Below are 14,248 nucleotides of genomic sequence, written 5' to 3' on the forward strand. Positions count from 1 at the left end.
GACTTGTGTTGAGAAAAGAAAAGAAGGGAACGATCCTAGTCAACCTTGTAATGTGGGCCCTAGATGGCCGTCCACAGTTCGGTGTCTTGTGATGGGCTTCGTTTTTGTTGGACAGTTTTTTAAACGACCGGCAGGAAGAAGCCGCCGCGGGCTGGGCGGCGGAGCACCGACGGCCGACCATTGGCGAGTCAAGAGCAGCCAGGTGGAGGCGCATATCATTTTATTCTTTTTTCCTTTTTTTAACAACAGATGGGCCCGACGGACCCACAGAGCTTCATCAATATATCCGAAGGACTCATAAGAATTAAAAATTACAACGGAGTCCCTGAAATATGCAAGAAGGACCTTGGAAGAAGATCTAGTGTTCCAATTGGGTCCAAACGACCTCAACTCAGATGCGACTCTACTGTTGCCGGGGACAAACCACTTGGGACATCAAAGCCGCCAACATAAGTTGATGCCGAAAGCAATATATGGACTTAAGTTTTAGTCGGAGTACCTTCTTATCGGCAACATCCAAGCCAAGAGGAATGAATGAAGCAACTGTCAACAAGAACGTTGCAGTTCCTGTCGGCCGTCCTTCAACCAGAAGAATAGTCGGCGTGTTGTAAAATATCGGCGGCCACTCCATCGCCTATGCTTCGTGGTGGGTGTCGTAGCTTCTTCACGACAAACGCCCATGATGATGCAGCTCTACTCATTCGCTAAACACTTGCCTAAACCTCTAATTAGATTAGCTTCAAAAGCTTTGACTAGCATTCTAGTTAAAATATTTACAAGTATATTGAATAAGAGAGGTGAAAGGGGATCCCCCCTATCTTCTTAGACGTTCTCCAGTCAAGAAAAAAATGCTTTCACTATTGTTAAAGTTAGACTCCAACAAAGCCACCATGAGTGATATTGTGTATCTGCTGTTGTCTTTTAAGACCAAATCCTCTACTATGCAACAATTGATCTGAGAACTCCCCTTCTTCACCTCCATCACCTGATGCCCAGCAGAACTAAGGAAAATATAAAGGCTCCTACTCAAGATCAAGGACAAGCTCGGACTTACTGAAGGAGCACTTGCCATTGCTTTCAGTAGAATCCAACAAAGCCACCATGAGTAATATTGTCTATCTGTTGCTGCCTTTTAAGACCAAATCCTCTACCATGCAACGGCTGATCTGAGAACTCCCTTTATTCACCTCCATCAACTCGATGGCCAGCAGAGCCAAGGAAGAATAAAAGGCTCCTACTCAAGATCTAGGACAAGCTCGGACTTACCGAAGGAGCACTTGCCCTATCTACTTCTCGTCATCACCTTCCATGCTAAAACGTACTAATGTGTTAGATTTGGCTTTGGCAACACTGCGAATGCTTTAAGGGCTCACGAAATGTCCATGTTCGGCGAATAGCGGTTTCATTCGGAGAGGTCCTCCCGAGCGCCTTAAGCGCTGACGGTGTCCTGGGCTAGGGGGTACTCACCACGTCGTCCCCCAATCAGTTGGATTGGGCCGAGGACCCCCATGACCGTTTACTCATGGGCCAGTTCGGACAGCCGATGTATACACGAGAAAGATTCCACAAGACTTGGTGATCAAGACAAGGACTCCTCTCCACCGGCGTATTCGACTAGGACTCTTGTTATCCTAGGCCTCTGGTACATTATATAAGCCGAGGCCGGGCTAGTCGATAGGGATATGCTAGATCATTATGATATTATTCATCATACCCTTAGGTCTTATACCACAACATATGATCTCGAGGTAGATCAACTCTTGTAATCCTTATATTCATCAAGATCAATCAAGCAAAAAGTAGGGTATTACCTCCATTAAGAGGGCCCGAACCTGAGTAAACACCGTGTTCCCTGTCTCCTGTTACCCATCGATCCATGATCCACAGCTCGGGACCCCTATCTCGAGATCTGCCAGTTTTGAAACCGACAATGGTGCTTTCATTGAGAGTTCCGCTGTGAGATCAACGAAGGATCAATGACTCGTCTGCAGATTAACTGCGACGTTGGCATCTTCGTCACCGGCTTGACCGAGGACTGCACTCCGCGTCAGATCATCATGTTCGGACGATGACCTTCATCAACATCAACTCCGATCTCTCTGAATATCATTGAGGAATCATCCATGGAGCCTGGGGGCTCAACGTCAACATTGCCCTTGTGTGACCGTGCTATTTTTCTGGACAGCAAACTTGTATCCGCTGCCACCACGTCCTCGAGCATCGCTTTGACGATTCCTTCAGTGGAATTGTGCTGAATTAAGTCTACAACAACCATGCAAAATTTCGTCGAGTTCCGAAGGAGGAATCTCTAGCAATCTATGATATACTGGAGCCCTGTCAAATCTGGACGGGAATCCAGACGAGTTTAGGACGTGGTCTCCAGAGCCCAGCTCGGAGGTCCTTTGGAAGATCCAACCGTTCATCTGCTGCGGAATTCCCATATCTACCACCCCTCAAAATTTCAGCTCGATCCGACGGTTCAAACTCCCGGAACCTTCCGATGAGTGGACCAATTTTCGGATATGTTTTCTGCGCGAATACGAATCCGGCCCGAATTCATGTCTCTTCATGAACGGGATATTGGACAACCTTTTTGAAGGAATTTTTTTCTAGGGTATTATGCATTGTTTTTAAACACGTGCCTATAAAATTTAAAAGCCTCCTATGAGGTAATCTTCTCTATCACGCTGGTGTCAAACCAGTACGGCAATATTGCTCCACGGCTGCCGACCTGCGCTAGACACGTCGTCGCTTTCTTGAGCCAAGCTCAACTTCTTCGGATCCTCATCTCGGCGAACCGACCAAGAGTTCGGAATCGCCAAGGATAAATCATCACCAACATCGCCGCCCCATGGATTACACGGAGCGGGCACAGCGGCATCGCCGCATGGTCACTTCATCAAGCCGACATTGACCGCGTCACAAGTTATGACCTGCGTCGGCATGGCCGCGCTGTTGCTTCTTCAAGCCGATGGTCATCACGCCGAACTGCTTCAACACCTCGGCTGACGTGGCAGCTGCAACGTCTCCTTACTGACCTGCTCCGTCATCTCGGCTAGATCGGGGGCTTCGCCATCTCTTCATCAACCTACTCCGGAGACTTCGGCGTCACCAGCCGACCAACTTCGTCACGTTAGCTGGACCGGGAGCTTTTCCTCAGCGAGCCAACCTTTGCCAGCATCGTCATGCCGTCGCTTTATCGTCCATCAGGCAATGGGTGTGCAGATCGAGTCCCAATTTTGGAAGTCACTTTTCTTCGGATTACTACAACAAATAAACCAGGTGCTATTAATTCTAGTAATTTTTGCTTGTTTGGGTTTATTTTTCCCAAGAAATTATTACTCTGCTTTGTTCCATCATCTGTACACACGTCTATCAAATGGTGTCCGCATTAACGACGGTCGCGTGGTGGTTCGGTCAGTTTCCGTACACAGTTCGGCGACCGCCGCATCCGGAACTCGGACCGACCTGTGAATTCAGGCTTTGCCACGCCTTTACCGCATCACGCCGACGCCCTGCATCGACATTGACTTTGGCGCAGGCCACATATCTTTAAATAAATTATTTTGCGTAAATTAATTACACGAAGATTTTTATATATTATTATTATTATTATTGTTGGCCTGCACTATTTTACATGTGTAGGTAATCGACTTTGACTGCGTCACGCGGTCACTTCGGCAAGCCGACGTCGTCGTCCCAATCGACATGAATCGGCTCGCGTGATCACCTTTTTGATCGAATTGCCATACCGACTTGTTCGGTCGCCTTTACCGCATCACGCCGACGCCCTGCATCGACATTGACTTTGGCGCAGGCCACATATCTTTAAATAAATTATTTTGCGTAAATTAATTACACGAAGATTTTTATATATTATTATTATTATTATTGTTGGCCTGCACTATTTTACATGTGTAGGTAATCGACTTTGACTGCGTCACGCGGTCACTTCGGCAAGCCGACGTCGTCGTCCCAATCGACATGAATCGGCTCGCGTGATCACCTTTTTGATCGAATTGCCATACCGACTTGTTCGGTCGCCTCGGGGACTTCGGCATTGTTGAGAGAGCCCAACCCCATTGAGTGTTCGGCACACAGCATATTTTCTTTTATTATTCACTTTGCATAAATTATTTATTATGCTACGATTTTTTTAATTTATTATTACTATTATCTTCGGTTCGCACTATTTTTTGTGCATGGGTAAATGATCCGGGTCGGGCAGTGTTGTCACCTCGGCGTACTGACATACCACGTCACCTCGGCTGGACTGGGGGCTTCGTTATCACTTCATTAACCCACGCCGGGGACTTCGGCGTCACTCTGCCGGCCTGCATTGGCCGTGCTATGTCACCACTTCGAAGTGCCGAGCTCTTCGCTCCGCCACCTCGGGACTGGCTTGGGGATGGAACCTTGTCCCGCATCAAGCTCGGACTGCGTCATCAATGCCGAACACATTAACCAGCTAAGTCGGTTTCATGCTCAAAGTTTAAAATTTTTAACTTATGTTTGGTTCGACCATGCTCACACACGTTGTTCGTTAAAAAAAACTCCCTTTACCCATGTTAACTGGGGCTCTTAAAATTTACATGAGTCGTATTATAGTAAATGTGTTTTCTTCTTGGTCGTTGCAAAGTCTTTTTCTACCGCTCCTTTTTTCGACTCGAGTGTATGGTCAATAGCCGGGTAGCCTAGCTTCTCTCTAAAGCCGCTCGAGTTTAGTTCGCTAAACTGGCCTCGGAGAAGCACTCCGCCTTCGGGATAAGAAGCTTGAAGCCGTAGGCTGACCTGCTTGAAGTCTTGAGATCGGATGCGTCATGTTAAAGCACGACAGAAGCATAATTGTTTTTTAAGACCAATTTCCGGATTGGCACCAAAATCTCGGTTTAGTTCGGACGTCAAGCTTTTACATAAGTTTTTGGCTTTCTGAGCTTATGGCACTTTTTAGCTATTTGAATGTTTTTCTTTCAGAAAGCGGGACATCCTCATGACGAGGTGCCCTGCATAATAATTCAGCTTGGGAGAGCTTTTTCGATCCACAACTCAGCATCTTTCCCGGTGAACTACACCTCGGTGTTGACAATACACACGCCACATCAGGACTAGGTCCTGAGCAGTGCAATGACAGGCGCCTTTAAAGCATTGGAAAAATTAACGGGGGGCTGAGACTATAGCCGAACCCACCAAAAACCAAGGTACGCCATAGAGTCCTCGGCAAAAACATTCTCGGATATTGCTATATATACATCGGTTTCGAATTGTGTCTTTGGTCAATAGTTGGGTTGCCCGGCTCCTGTGCTTGCCTCCTACGTTCCGCTTTGTTCGGCTAGGTGTGCAAAGCGAGAACCACTGCGATTGTGCTTCCAGCTCGCATGGTTAAGCACCTCAGTGGAGAAAGCCGAAAACTGACTGTCACAATAAGCGTAAACTGGTCAGCGATCCGATGACTGTGTTAAATGACGGGCCGTTCATAATATTGGCCGAAGTGTTTACGGCTTGATCTCGGCTGTCGCCGAACACTAACCGGGGGCTCGTAGCTAGCTTCCCCAGTTTAAGGCTCCTATGACTAAGTGAAAGTTATAAAGCCCGAATATCTGATTGCCTCGTTTCCGCTAACACAACCGCCTTCGGGCATCGAGACGTCGGCTAAGGGTTGTTTTGTTATTGCGGGAACACCCCGCGTAGCATCTACAAGGGGGTGGAAGCCGACGATGGGCCACTTTCAACTGATAAACGGTCGCAACGGAGTCAAAATAAACATATCATCGGCGTTTGTATTTAATATACGAGGGCTGCCTTCCGTAATTATCGTTATAAAGCCATAAATATGCATCAATTTGACTTAAGATTTTGGCCAAACTGGGTTGCCTGGCTCCTGTGCTTACCCCTACGTTCCCGATTGTTCGGCTAGGCGGTAAAGGGAGCATCTCTGTGATTGTTACTACCAGGTCATCCGAGTTAGTACCTCAGACTGGGTGAAGCCGAAAGCTAGCGATCTTAAAGGATATAATTGGTCGGCAATGATGGAAGTGAAAATTTAGGTTCGCTAAAGACCACATAGTTCAGGAACTTTCCCCAAACTAAATCCTCAATATTTTTCTCCCGCATTGATCGAAGGTGAGGTTTCATGATCATGCTTAGCATGACAACCCAATGAAAGGAACCGATAGTGGGACTATTTTCTTTGGAAGACATTGCTTATGTTAAACAACAATATAACATATCTCTCCGCATACCTTTGTTTATAAAACCGTATGACCGGATTGCCTTGTTTGTCATAAATCTTTTCCCTCATAAAGGCTTTATAAAGTAGGAAAAACACTCCTCGGCTACTGGCCGAGGAGGTGGAAGCCGATGGTCGGTCAACAAAGTTTTGTACAATGCGGATCCGAGCATTAATAATATAGAGTACTTGGATACATAGAATCATTACACATAAAAATTGCGAGTAAAATCCATTTACTGCAATCCATCTTTTCAACCCCTTGGGTCCTACCTTAGCGAGCTCGGATTTCGACCAACTCTAAGCTCCTTTAAGAGATCTTTATTCTCTTTTTGAGAAGTTTGTGTTAAACACAACAAAATTTTCTGTCAAAAGGATATCAATCCTTAATTCAGCCACCCGTGCGCACATTAAGGCTCGGGGGCTACTGGGCTTCGTGCTCATTATTTATAAATATTAAAGGGGCACATCGATCCCCTGATCTGGTGTTGCCACCCGACCAGTGGCTCGGGGGCTACTGCATTGCCTATTCAATGCAGAAAATTTGAAGTGCTCAGTGTTCGGCATGACCGAACTATGGACAAGCGCGTCTTCAGACAACAATAGGTACCATCTGAACCTATCCGGCATCAAGCTAATATATTACGGCAACTTCTCAAGACCCTCTCTCAAGGGCCTGTTCGCCGATCACTATTTTCCTTAATATATTACACTGCGTTTCTATTCCTAAGTATGCTGCCGAGCTGGGAATTGATCCTCACGCCGATTTCACTAATCGACCTGAGTCTCAGGGGCTACTGGGGTCAGCGGTTTGATTTTATCCTTCAGGCGCATCTCGGATTTTAGGCCGACACACACCTTGAGGGCTACTGGCTATATATCTCGTTAGTAAATAAATTGCATCAATCGGAAATAAAATCCGCAAACAATCAGCCCGAGCCCGAGGTGGTGCATCACCTCGGAAGCAGTCCGGCATAAAGCTTGGCTGCGAGCGGCTGGCTCCATAGAGAACTTTTCAGCATTAAGCTCGGATAACCTCCTTCAAACTTTTTCAAGCCAAGGTGATCTATGACACCTCGGATATAGTCCGTCGTTGGAGCTCGGATACAGTCCGGTGTTGGAGCTCGGATATAGCCCAACGTTGGTGCTCGGCTGCAAAAGATACCTCGAATACAGTCTGGCGTTGGAACTCGGATGCAAGAGGACACCGCCGCACGGGAACAACTTCAAACCCGAGGTGTGCCGTAAAAAATAACAAGACATTGATAAAGGCCGAGAACTTAAAGGGGCTCCTCGGATACCCGACGTGTAAACTCTTCGGATTCACTTCGGCGATCCTCAAGATCGAAGATGAGAAGATTTTGAACCAGTTTTCAAGACCGACGACCGAAGATGAAGAACAGTTCGGAAGAATCGAGGAGCGTCCCCAACTTGAAGACCGGTTCAGGGGGCTACTGACGGTGTCCTGGACTAGGGGGTACTCACCACGTCGTCTCCCGGTCAGTTGGATTGGGCCGAGGACCCCCATGGTCGTTTACTCATGGGCCAGTTCGGACAGCTGATGTATACACGAGGAAGATTCCACAAGACTTGGTGATCAAGACAAGGACTCCTCTCCACCGGCGTATTCGACTAGGACTCTTGTTATCCTAGGCCTCTGGTACATTATATAAGCCGAGGCCAGGCTAGTCGATAGGGATATGCTAGATCATTATGATATTATTCATCATACCCTTAGGTCTTATACCACAACATATGATCTCGAGGTAGATCAACTCTTGTAATCCTTATATTCATCAAGATCAATCAAGCAGGAAGTAGGGTATTACCTCCATTAAGAGGGCCCGAACCTGGGTAAACACCATGTTCCCTGTCTCCTGTTACCCATCTATCCATGATCCACAGCTCGGGACCCCTACATCGAGATCTGCCGGTTTTGACATCGACAAGCGCCATCTAGCAAGCTGGCACTCGCGTGCATGTAAGCGGGTCACGGCCAAACTTCGTGCAAATTGCTCGCTCGCTCACCGGCTCACTTGGCCCATTAGTTTTTTTTTCTGCAGATGATCTTGTAGGAAAAAAAATCGTAAGATTTTATTAATATTGTTGAAGAAAATCGTGAAATATTATTTTTATGTTTTTTCAAAGATCATCAAGTCAAGAAAAGTTCATGAATTGGAAAAATGTTGCAAATTTCAAAAATTTCGTAAACTCAAAAAGTTAAAAAACGAGAAAATTGCTCATGAACTCAAAAAATTCATAATTTTAAAAGGTTCATAAATTTTGAAAAAGTTGTGAAAATGGAAAAGGTTCATGAATATGGTTTTTTTTCAAGTTCCTAAATTTGGGAAAAAATCACGAATTTAAATATAGTTTTAAAATTGAGAAATGTGTTCGAAAAAATATATTCCCAAATTTATAAAATTCATAATTAAACTAAAGTTTGCAAATTTGAAAAAAGTTTCATGGTTTTGAACTTTTTCGTGATTTTAAAAAACAATGTTCAATTTTTATAACAAAAAAAGGGGAAAGGAAAAACAAACAAAAAAGCAGCCAATAAACTGGTGGAAACCTTTTAGAAGGTTCGCAAAACCGGTGGGCCGAAAGAATGGGCAGGCAGCCCAGAAACTATGGAACGGCTGAGGAGGTGTGTACGCCCGCTACTATATATAGTTTATTTGGCGCTTAGGATTCGGGTTTCACATTTGCTGCCAACTAGGAGAGAGAGGACCTATGGCCAAGCGAATCCACTAGTTAAGGTGAAGGAAATATGCCTTAAAGGCAATAATAAAGTTGTCATTTTATATTTCCTTATATCATGATAAATGTTTATTATTCATGCTAGAATTGTATTAACCGGAAACTTGATACATGTGTGAATACATAGACAAAACACCGTGTCCCTAGTAAGCCTCTACTAGACTAGCTCGTTAATCAAAGATGGTTAAGTTTCCTAACCATAGACATGTGTTGTCATTTGATGAACGGGATCACATCAATAGGAGAATGATGTGATGGACAAGACCCATCTGTTAGCTTAGCATAATGATCGTTAAGTTTTATTGCTATTGATTTCTTCATGACTTGTACATATTCCTCTGACTATGAGATTATGCAACTCCCGAATACCGGAGGAACACATTGTGTGCTATCAAACGTCACAACGTAACTGGGTGATTATAAAGATGCTCTACAGGTGTCTCCGAAGGTGTTTTTTGGGTTGGCATAGATCAAGATTAGGATTTGTCACTCCGAGTATTGGAGAAGTATCTCTGGGCCCTCTCGGTAATGCACATCACTATAAGCCTTGCAAGCAATGTGACTAATGAGTTAGTTATGGGATGATGCATTACGGAACGAGTAAAGAGACTTGCCTGTAATGAGATTGAACTAGGTATGATGATACCGACGATCGAATCTCGGGCAAGTAACATACCGATGACAAAGGGAATAACGTATATTGTTATTGCGGTTTGACCGATAAAGATCTTCGTAGAATATGTAGGAACCAATATGAGCATCCAGGTTCCGCTATTGGTTATTGACCGGAGATGTGTCTCGGTCATGTCTACATAGTTCTCGAACCCGTAGGGTCTGCACGCTTAACGTTCGATGACGATTTGTATTATGAGTTATGTGTTTTGGTGACCGAAGTTTGTTCGGAGTCCCGGATAAGATCACAGACATGACGAGGAGTCTCAAAATGGTCGAGAAGTAAAGATTTATATATTGGAAGGTTGTATTCGGACATCGGAATGGTTCCGAGTGATTCGGGTATTTTTCCGGAGTACCGGGAGGTTACCGGAACCCCCCGGGGAAGTGTTGGGCCAACGTGGGCCTAAGGGAGAGAGAGGGAAGCCCACGGGGGTGGCCGCGCGCCCCCCCTCCTAGGGAGTCCGAATAGGACAAGGAGGAGGGGGCGGCGCCCCCTTCCCTTTCCCTCTCCCTCTCCTTCCTATTCCCTCTGGTGGAGAAAGGAAGGGGGGGAGGGCGAATCCTACTTGGACTAGGAGTCCAAGTAGGACTCACCCTTGGCGCGCCCCTCCTGGCCGCCGGCCTCCTCCCCCCTCCATTATATACGGGGGCGGGGCACACCAAGATTTCTCTTAGCCGTGTGCTGTGCCCCCCTCCACAGTTTACGCCTCCGGTCATAGCGTCGTAGTGCTTAGGCGAAGCCCTGCGCGGATCACATCACCAACACCGTCGTCACGCCGTCATGCTGACGGAACTCTCCCTCGACCGTGTACTGGATTAAGAGTTTGAGGGACGTCATCGAGCTGAACGTGTGCTGAACACGGAGGTGCCGTACGTTCGGTACTTTGATCAGTCGGATCGTGAGGACGTTCGACTACATCAACCGCATTAACATAACGCTTCCGCTTTCGGTCTACGAGGGTACGTGGACACACTCTCCCCCTCTCGTTGCTATGCATCTCCTAGATAGATCTTGCGTGATCGTAGGAATTTTTTTGAAATTGCATAATACGTTCCCCAACATAAGGGTTATCTCTAGGAAAGGTCAGTCCCCATCTTCTCACACACTGACAAGTGGCGCATTGTTTGTGCGTCACTTGTCGCAACCTGAGAGTTCCTTCTCATTTTTTCCGTACATTCATTTATTCATAACGTTTTATATCTTGAATCGCGCGTCTAAGTTTTGCACCGTTTTCATCGTTGGACCTCTCACGTCGAGATTTTTGAAATTAGATCCCACACTAATAGGTTTCGACGAATTTTTTTGACGAAAAAACCTAATACCCAGAAAACTAGAAACAAAAAGAAAGAATACCAAAAAAATAACCGAAAAAACTAGCAACTAAAAACGAATAGGAAAGACAAAAACCTGAATCCGGAAGAACGGTTGCGTTTTTGTTTTCTTCACTTTTTTGAACTTCTTGCCAAAACAAATTTGTGCTCGCACGAGAAGCGTAGAAGCAAATTGTGCTTCTTGTGAAAGCATTGATTTTTTTCCTTTTCGAGAAGCACGGCTATGTACCAGCGGAAGCAAATCTATGCTTTCACGAGAACCACTCTTGGAAGCACATATTTCTTTTGTGACAAACACAACTGAGCTTTCATGGAAGCAAATTTGTGCTTCTCGTGCAAGCACATTTTTTTCCTTTTGAAGAAGCGCAACCGTGCTTGAAAAAAAGAAAGAAAATCTCCAAAGCCTAAGAAAAACAAGGCAAAAACCGTAAAGCAAAAAAATCTCATCTAAATCCTGAAAACGCGTACAAAAATATAAGTAAACTACAATTCAGAGAGAGAAGCTAGCACGCGACACATGACGGCGGCAGGTGCATCACATGGCACTCTCTCAAACCACAAAAGTGTCCCTTAGGTGATAGCGGACCCCCAAGAGTTACATGCACAACTAAGATGTTGCCCACGAATGTCCATGGGCTTATGGGCCACCACTATAGTCTTAAGTTCAGATATTCTCCTAAGAAAGGAAAGGGGAAACGAGAAATGCATTGGAGCGCGGCACCTCTATATGAATATAGTACTAAAAATAAATACGGGGAAATTTTAAAAATTCTGAAATTTTGGGATATCAAATCTGGGTGCCGACTGTACACCCATGTTCAATTTCGTCGCGAATGGGTGGTCGTGGTCTTTTCTATACATAGGAATGTTTTGACTTTTTTTTACGGAGATTACCTCTGGCATCCATTTTCCACGAAACTGAACACAGGTGTATAATGAAACCCACGTTTGATATCCTAAAATTCCAGAATGTTTTAGAACTTTTTGATATTATTTTTAATGCTGTATTCATATAGGGGTATAGCACCGAGAGCCACAAATCCTCATTCGATGGGAAATTCTGTTCTTAGTTCTTGTGAATTTGATTTCATACCCAAAGACTGCCCCTTAAAATAACAGACAAAGTCACCCACTCACAAAAGCAAACCAAAATTAAACTACTTGCACTGAGAGCCAACCATGCTTAGCTTCGCCTGGAAAGCTAACTGTGGAAAGTGGCTCCTACATTACGCTCAACGACATGTTAATTATTTTTAGATTAGCTTGATCCAAGACTAAGCTGAAAGCACAGAAACATAGCAGTACTCCTACTACAGCTCAACAAACAGGAGTCAAACTGACTGCCACTAGCTACGCCAGTCGGTTTCCTTCCATTCCATGGCTAGCTTCATGCCATCCGTAGGCTGAGCCAGTGGAACAGCAGCGGAGAAGGCTGCTGCACCCCGCCGTCCTCCACCTGCTCCGCGCCGAACCCTGCCGGCCTCCGCTTGTGGTAGGGCGAGCCCGCGCCTGCGCCAGTGCCGACCAGCTGGTGCTGCGCCTGCGCCTGCTGCCAGTCCTGGCCGCCCGTGAGCGTGTCCGACTCCGTCGTGGACGACGAGAAGCTCTCCCCGGGGGAGCAGTGCCCGTCGCTGTACCGTTTCTTGCCGCCGCTGCCCACGGCGAGCGTGAGCTCCAGCTCCGCCTCCTCGTCGTCGGTCGCCTCCGGGCTCAGCTGCGCCTGCGCGGCGCGAGGAGTCGCCGCCGCGTGGCTGCCGCGGCGGGTGGCGCCGTACTGCCACTGTTGCTCGTAGGAGGACGCGTCGAGCGCGCTCGCCCTGCGGTGGTGGTCGTACTCGGCGCCCGGGGAGCCGTTGGGGGAGGCGGACAGGCCGCTCTGCTGGCTCTTGATCTCCCTCTTGAGGTCCCGCATCAGAAGCTTCTGAATTCTGTATAGGCGATGGAGATCGTGAACCTGCAACAACGTACACAAATCATGAGGCCACAGTCTTATTGAGACGGGGAGGCAAAAGCAAAAAGTTTGTAGCTTCTGAATTCTGATCTTATATACCTGCTGCCTGAAAGTCTCCTCGTGCTTGAGCATGGCCATCTTGAGGGTGTCTTTGTCGCAGTGCATGAAGGCCTGCTCCATCGGCATTGTGGCGATCCCTTTCTTGCTCTGTTTCTTCTTCCTCTTCGCCGGACCTGCATGGAGAAATAGGTAGAACATAAGCCTCTGCTCCATCTGTTTCTAACTACACGACGCTGTATCTTGCCATACAGATATGAACTTGAACAGAAAGTGAGAATACGAGCTGATCTCTCGTACTACAATGCAGCCACACAATTGGAGCTTTCGAAGTGGAATCGAGAATCGGGCACTGGACTCAGAGGAGGAAAAAGAAGGAAAAGAGGGGAAGAACAACAGTGTTCATGACAGGAGAATCTCTCTGCTGGAGTAACTGTATTCTGAAGCAAGTCACAACCCAAAGGAGAAAAGAAGCCTGAAAAGGCCTAAAAATGATTGAACAGAGCATTGCAGATTGATGAGCACCGGATCGTAAGGGGAAAGAAGAGAGGGAAATGAGCTAATTTCTCACCTCTCAATTACTAGATGTCAGAGAAGTGACTCAAGAACTGAAGTGCCACTGAGCTCCAACTACCACTCACTGAGCCCTGTTCCTCTTCTCTTCTCGCTATCGGTTTCTGATCATTGTATGGCTCCAAAGGCCACAGGCTTTCCCTTTTATACACATCAACCAGCAGACCGTCGTCTCCATCCGTCCCTCTCCCTCTCTCTCACTCTCCTCCTCTCTGAAGAAGAAAGAGAAGGAAAAGAGAGAAGGGGGAGGGGACAAGACACGAATGATGTAAGATTCCTTTCACAGTGGTATTTTAACCAGGCCTGCGCTGCACTGCAGGGAGGCATGCCAAGCAACGGAGTACACTAGGACTGCAGGCCGACTAGGAGTATCTTTCTCTCCCTCTCTCTCGCTCTGGCCTTGCTCTTGCGGCATGCAGCGGCTGAGCCGAGCAGAAGGGACAGGACCGGAGGTTGAGTAAGGAACGGGCCACCCACATTGTACATAAATTACATGCCCGGGTATGGTTGTGCGATCATGGATCTGCTGATAGAGAATTAATATCCCTGAAACGGAGAGCAAAAGATTGGACTTTGTTATTCACTGAGAGAGAGAGAGAGAGGAGCGTGATGGATGGAGATGGATGAATGGATGGATGCAAAAGCTTATTTTGGAGCCAAAATGAGTGCTCCGA

The 14,248-nt window shown here is 46.5% G+C and overlaps 1 protein-coding gene across 1 annotated transcript; it reads right to left on the minus strand.

The window, feature by feature from the left end:
* Window positions 1–12,059: 12,059 nt before the first annotated feature.
* Window positions 12,060–13,829, minus strand: LOC123125587 (uncharacterized). The gene is made up of 3 exons (XM_044546063.1): window positions 13,573–13,829; window positions 13,044–13,177; window positions 12,060–12,947 (listed from the first exon to the last, which is right to left on the minus strand). The coding sequence occupies exons 2-3, from the start codon at window positions 13,128–13,130 to the stop codon at window positions 12,381–12,383; spliced, it is 654 nt and encodes a 217-aa protein (XP_044401998.1). The 5' UTR covers window positions 13,131–13,177; window positions 13,573–13,829; the 3' UTR covers window positions 12,060–12,380.
* Window positions 13,830–14,248: the final 419 nt, after the last annotated feature.

This window comes from Triticum aestivum, chromosome 5D (assembly GCF_018294505.1).
Source record: "Triticum aestivum cultivar Chinese Spring chromosome 5D, IWGSC CS RefSeq v2.1, whole genome shotgun sequence".
NCBI classification, from domain to species: domain Eukaryota; kingdom Viridiplantae; phylum Streptophyta; class Magnoliopsida; order Poales; family Poaceae; genus Triticum; species Triticum aestivum.

Excerpts from the sequence above, each read along its gene's own strand:
- LOC123125587 (XM_044546063.1), bottom strand. The coding sequence starts at position 13,130 with ATGCCGATGGAGCAGGCCTTCATGCACTGCGACAAAGACACCCTCAAG. Across the intron at positions 12,948-13,043 it reads AGGAGACTTTCAGGCAGCAG|GTTCACGATCTCCATCGCCT; the intron begins GTATATAAGATC and ends ACGTTGTTGCAG.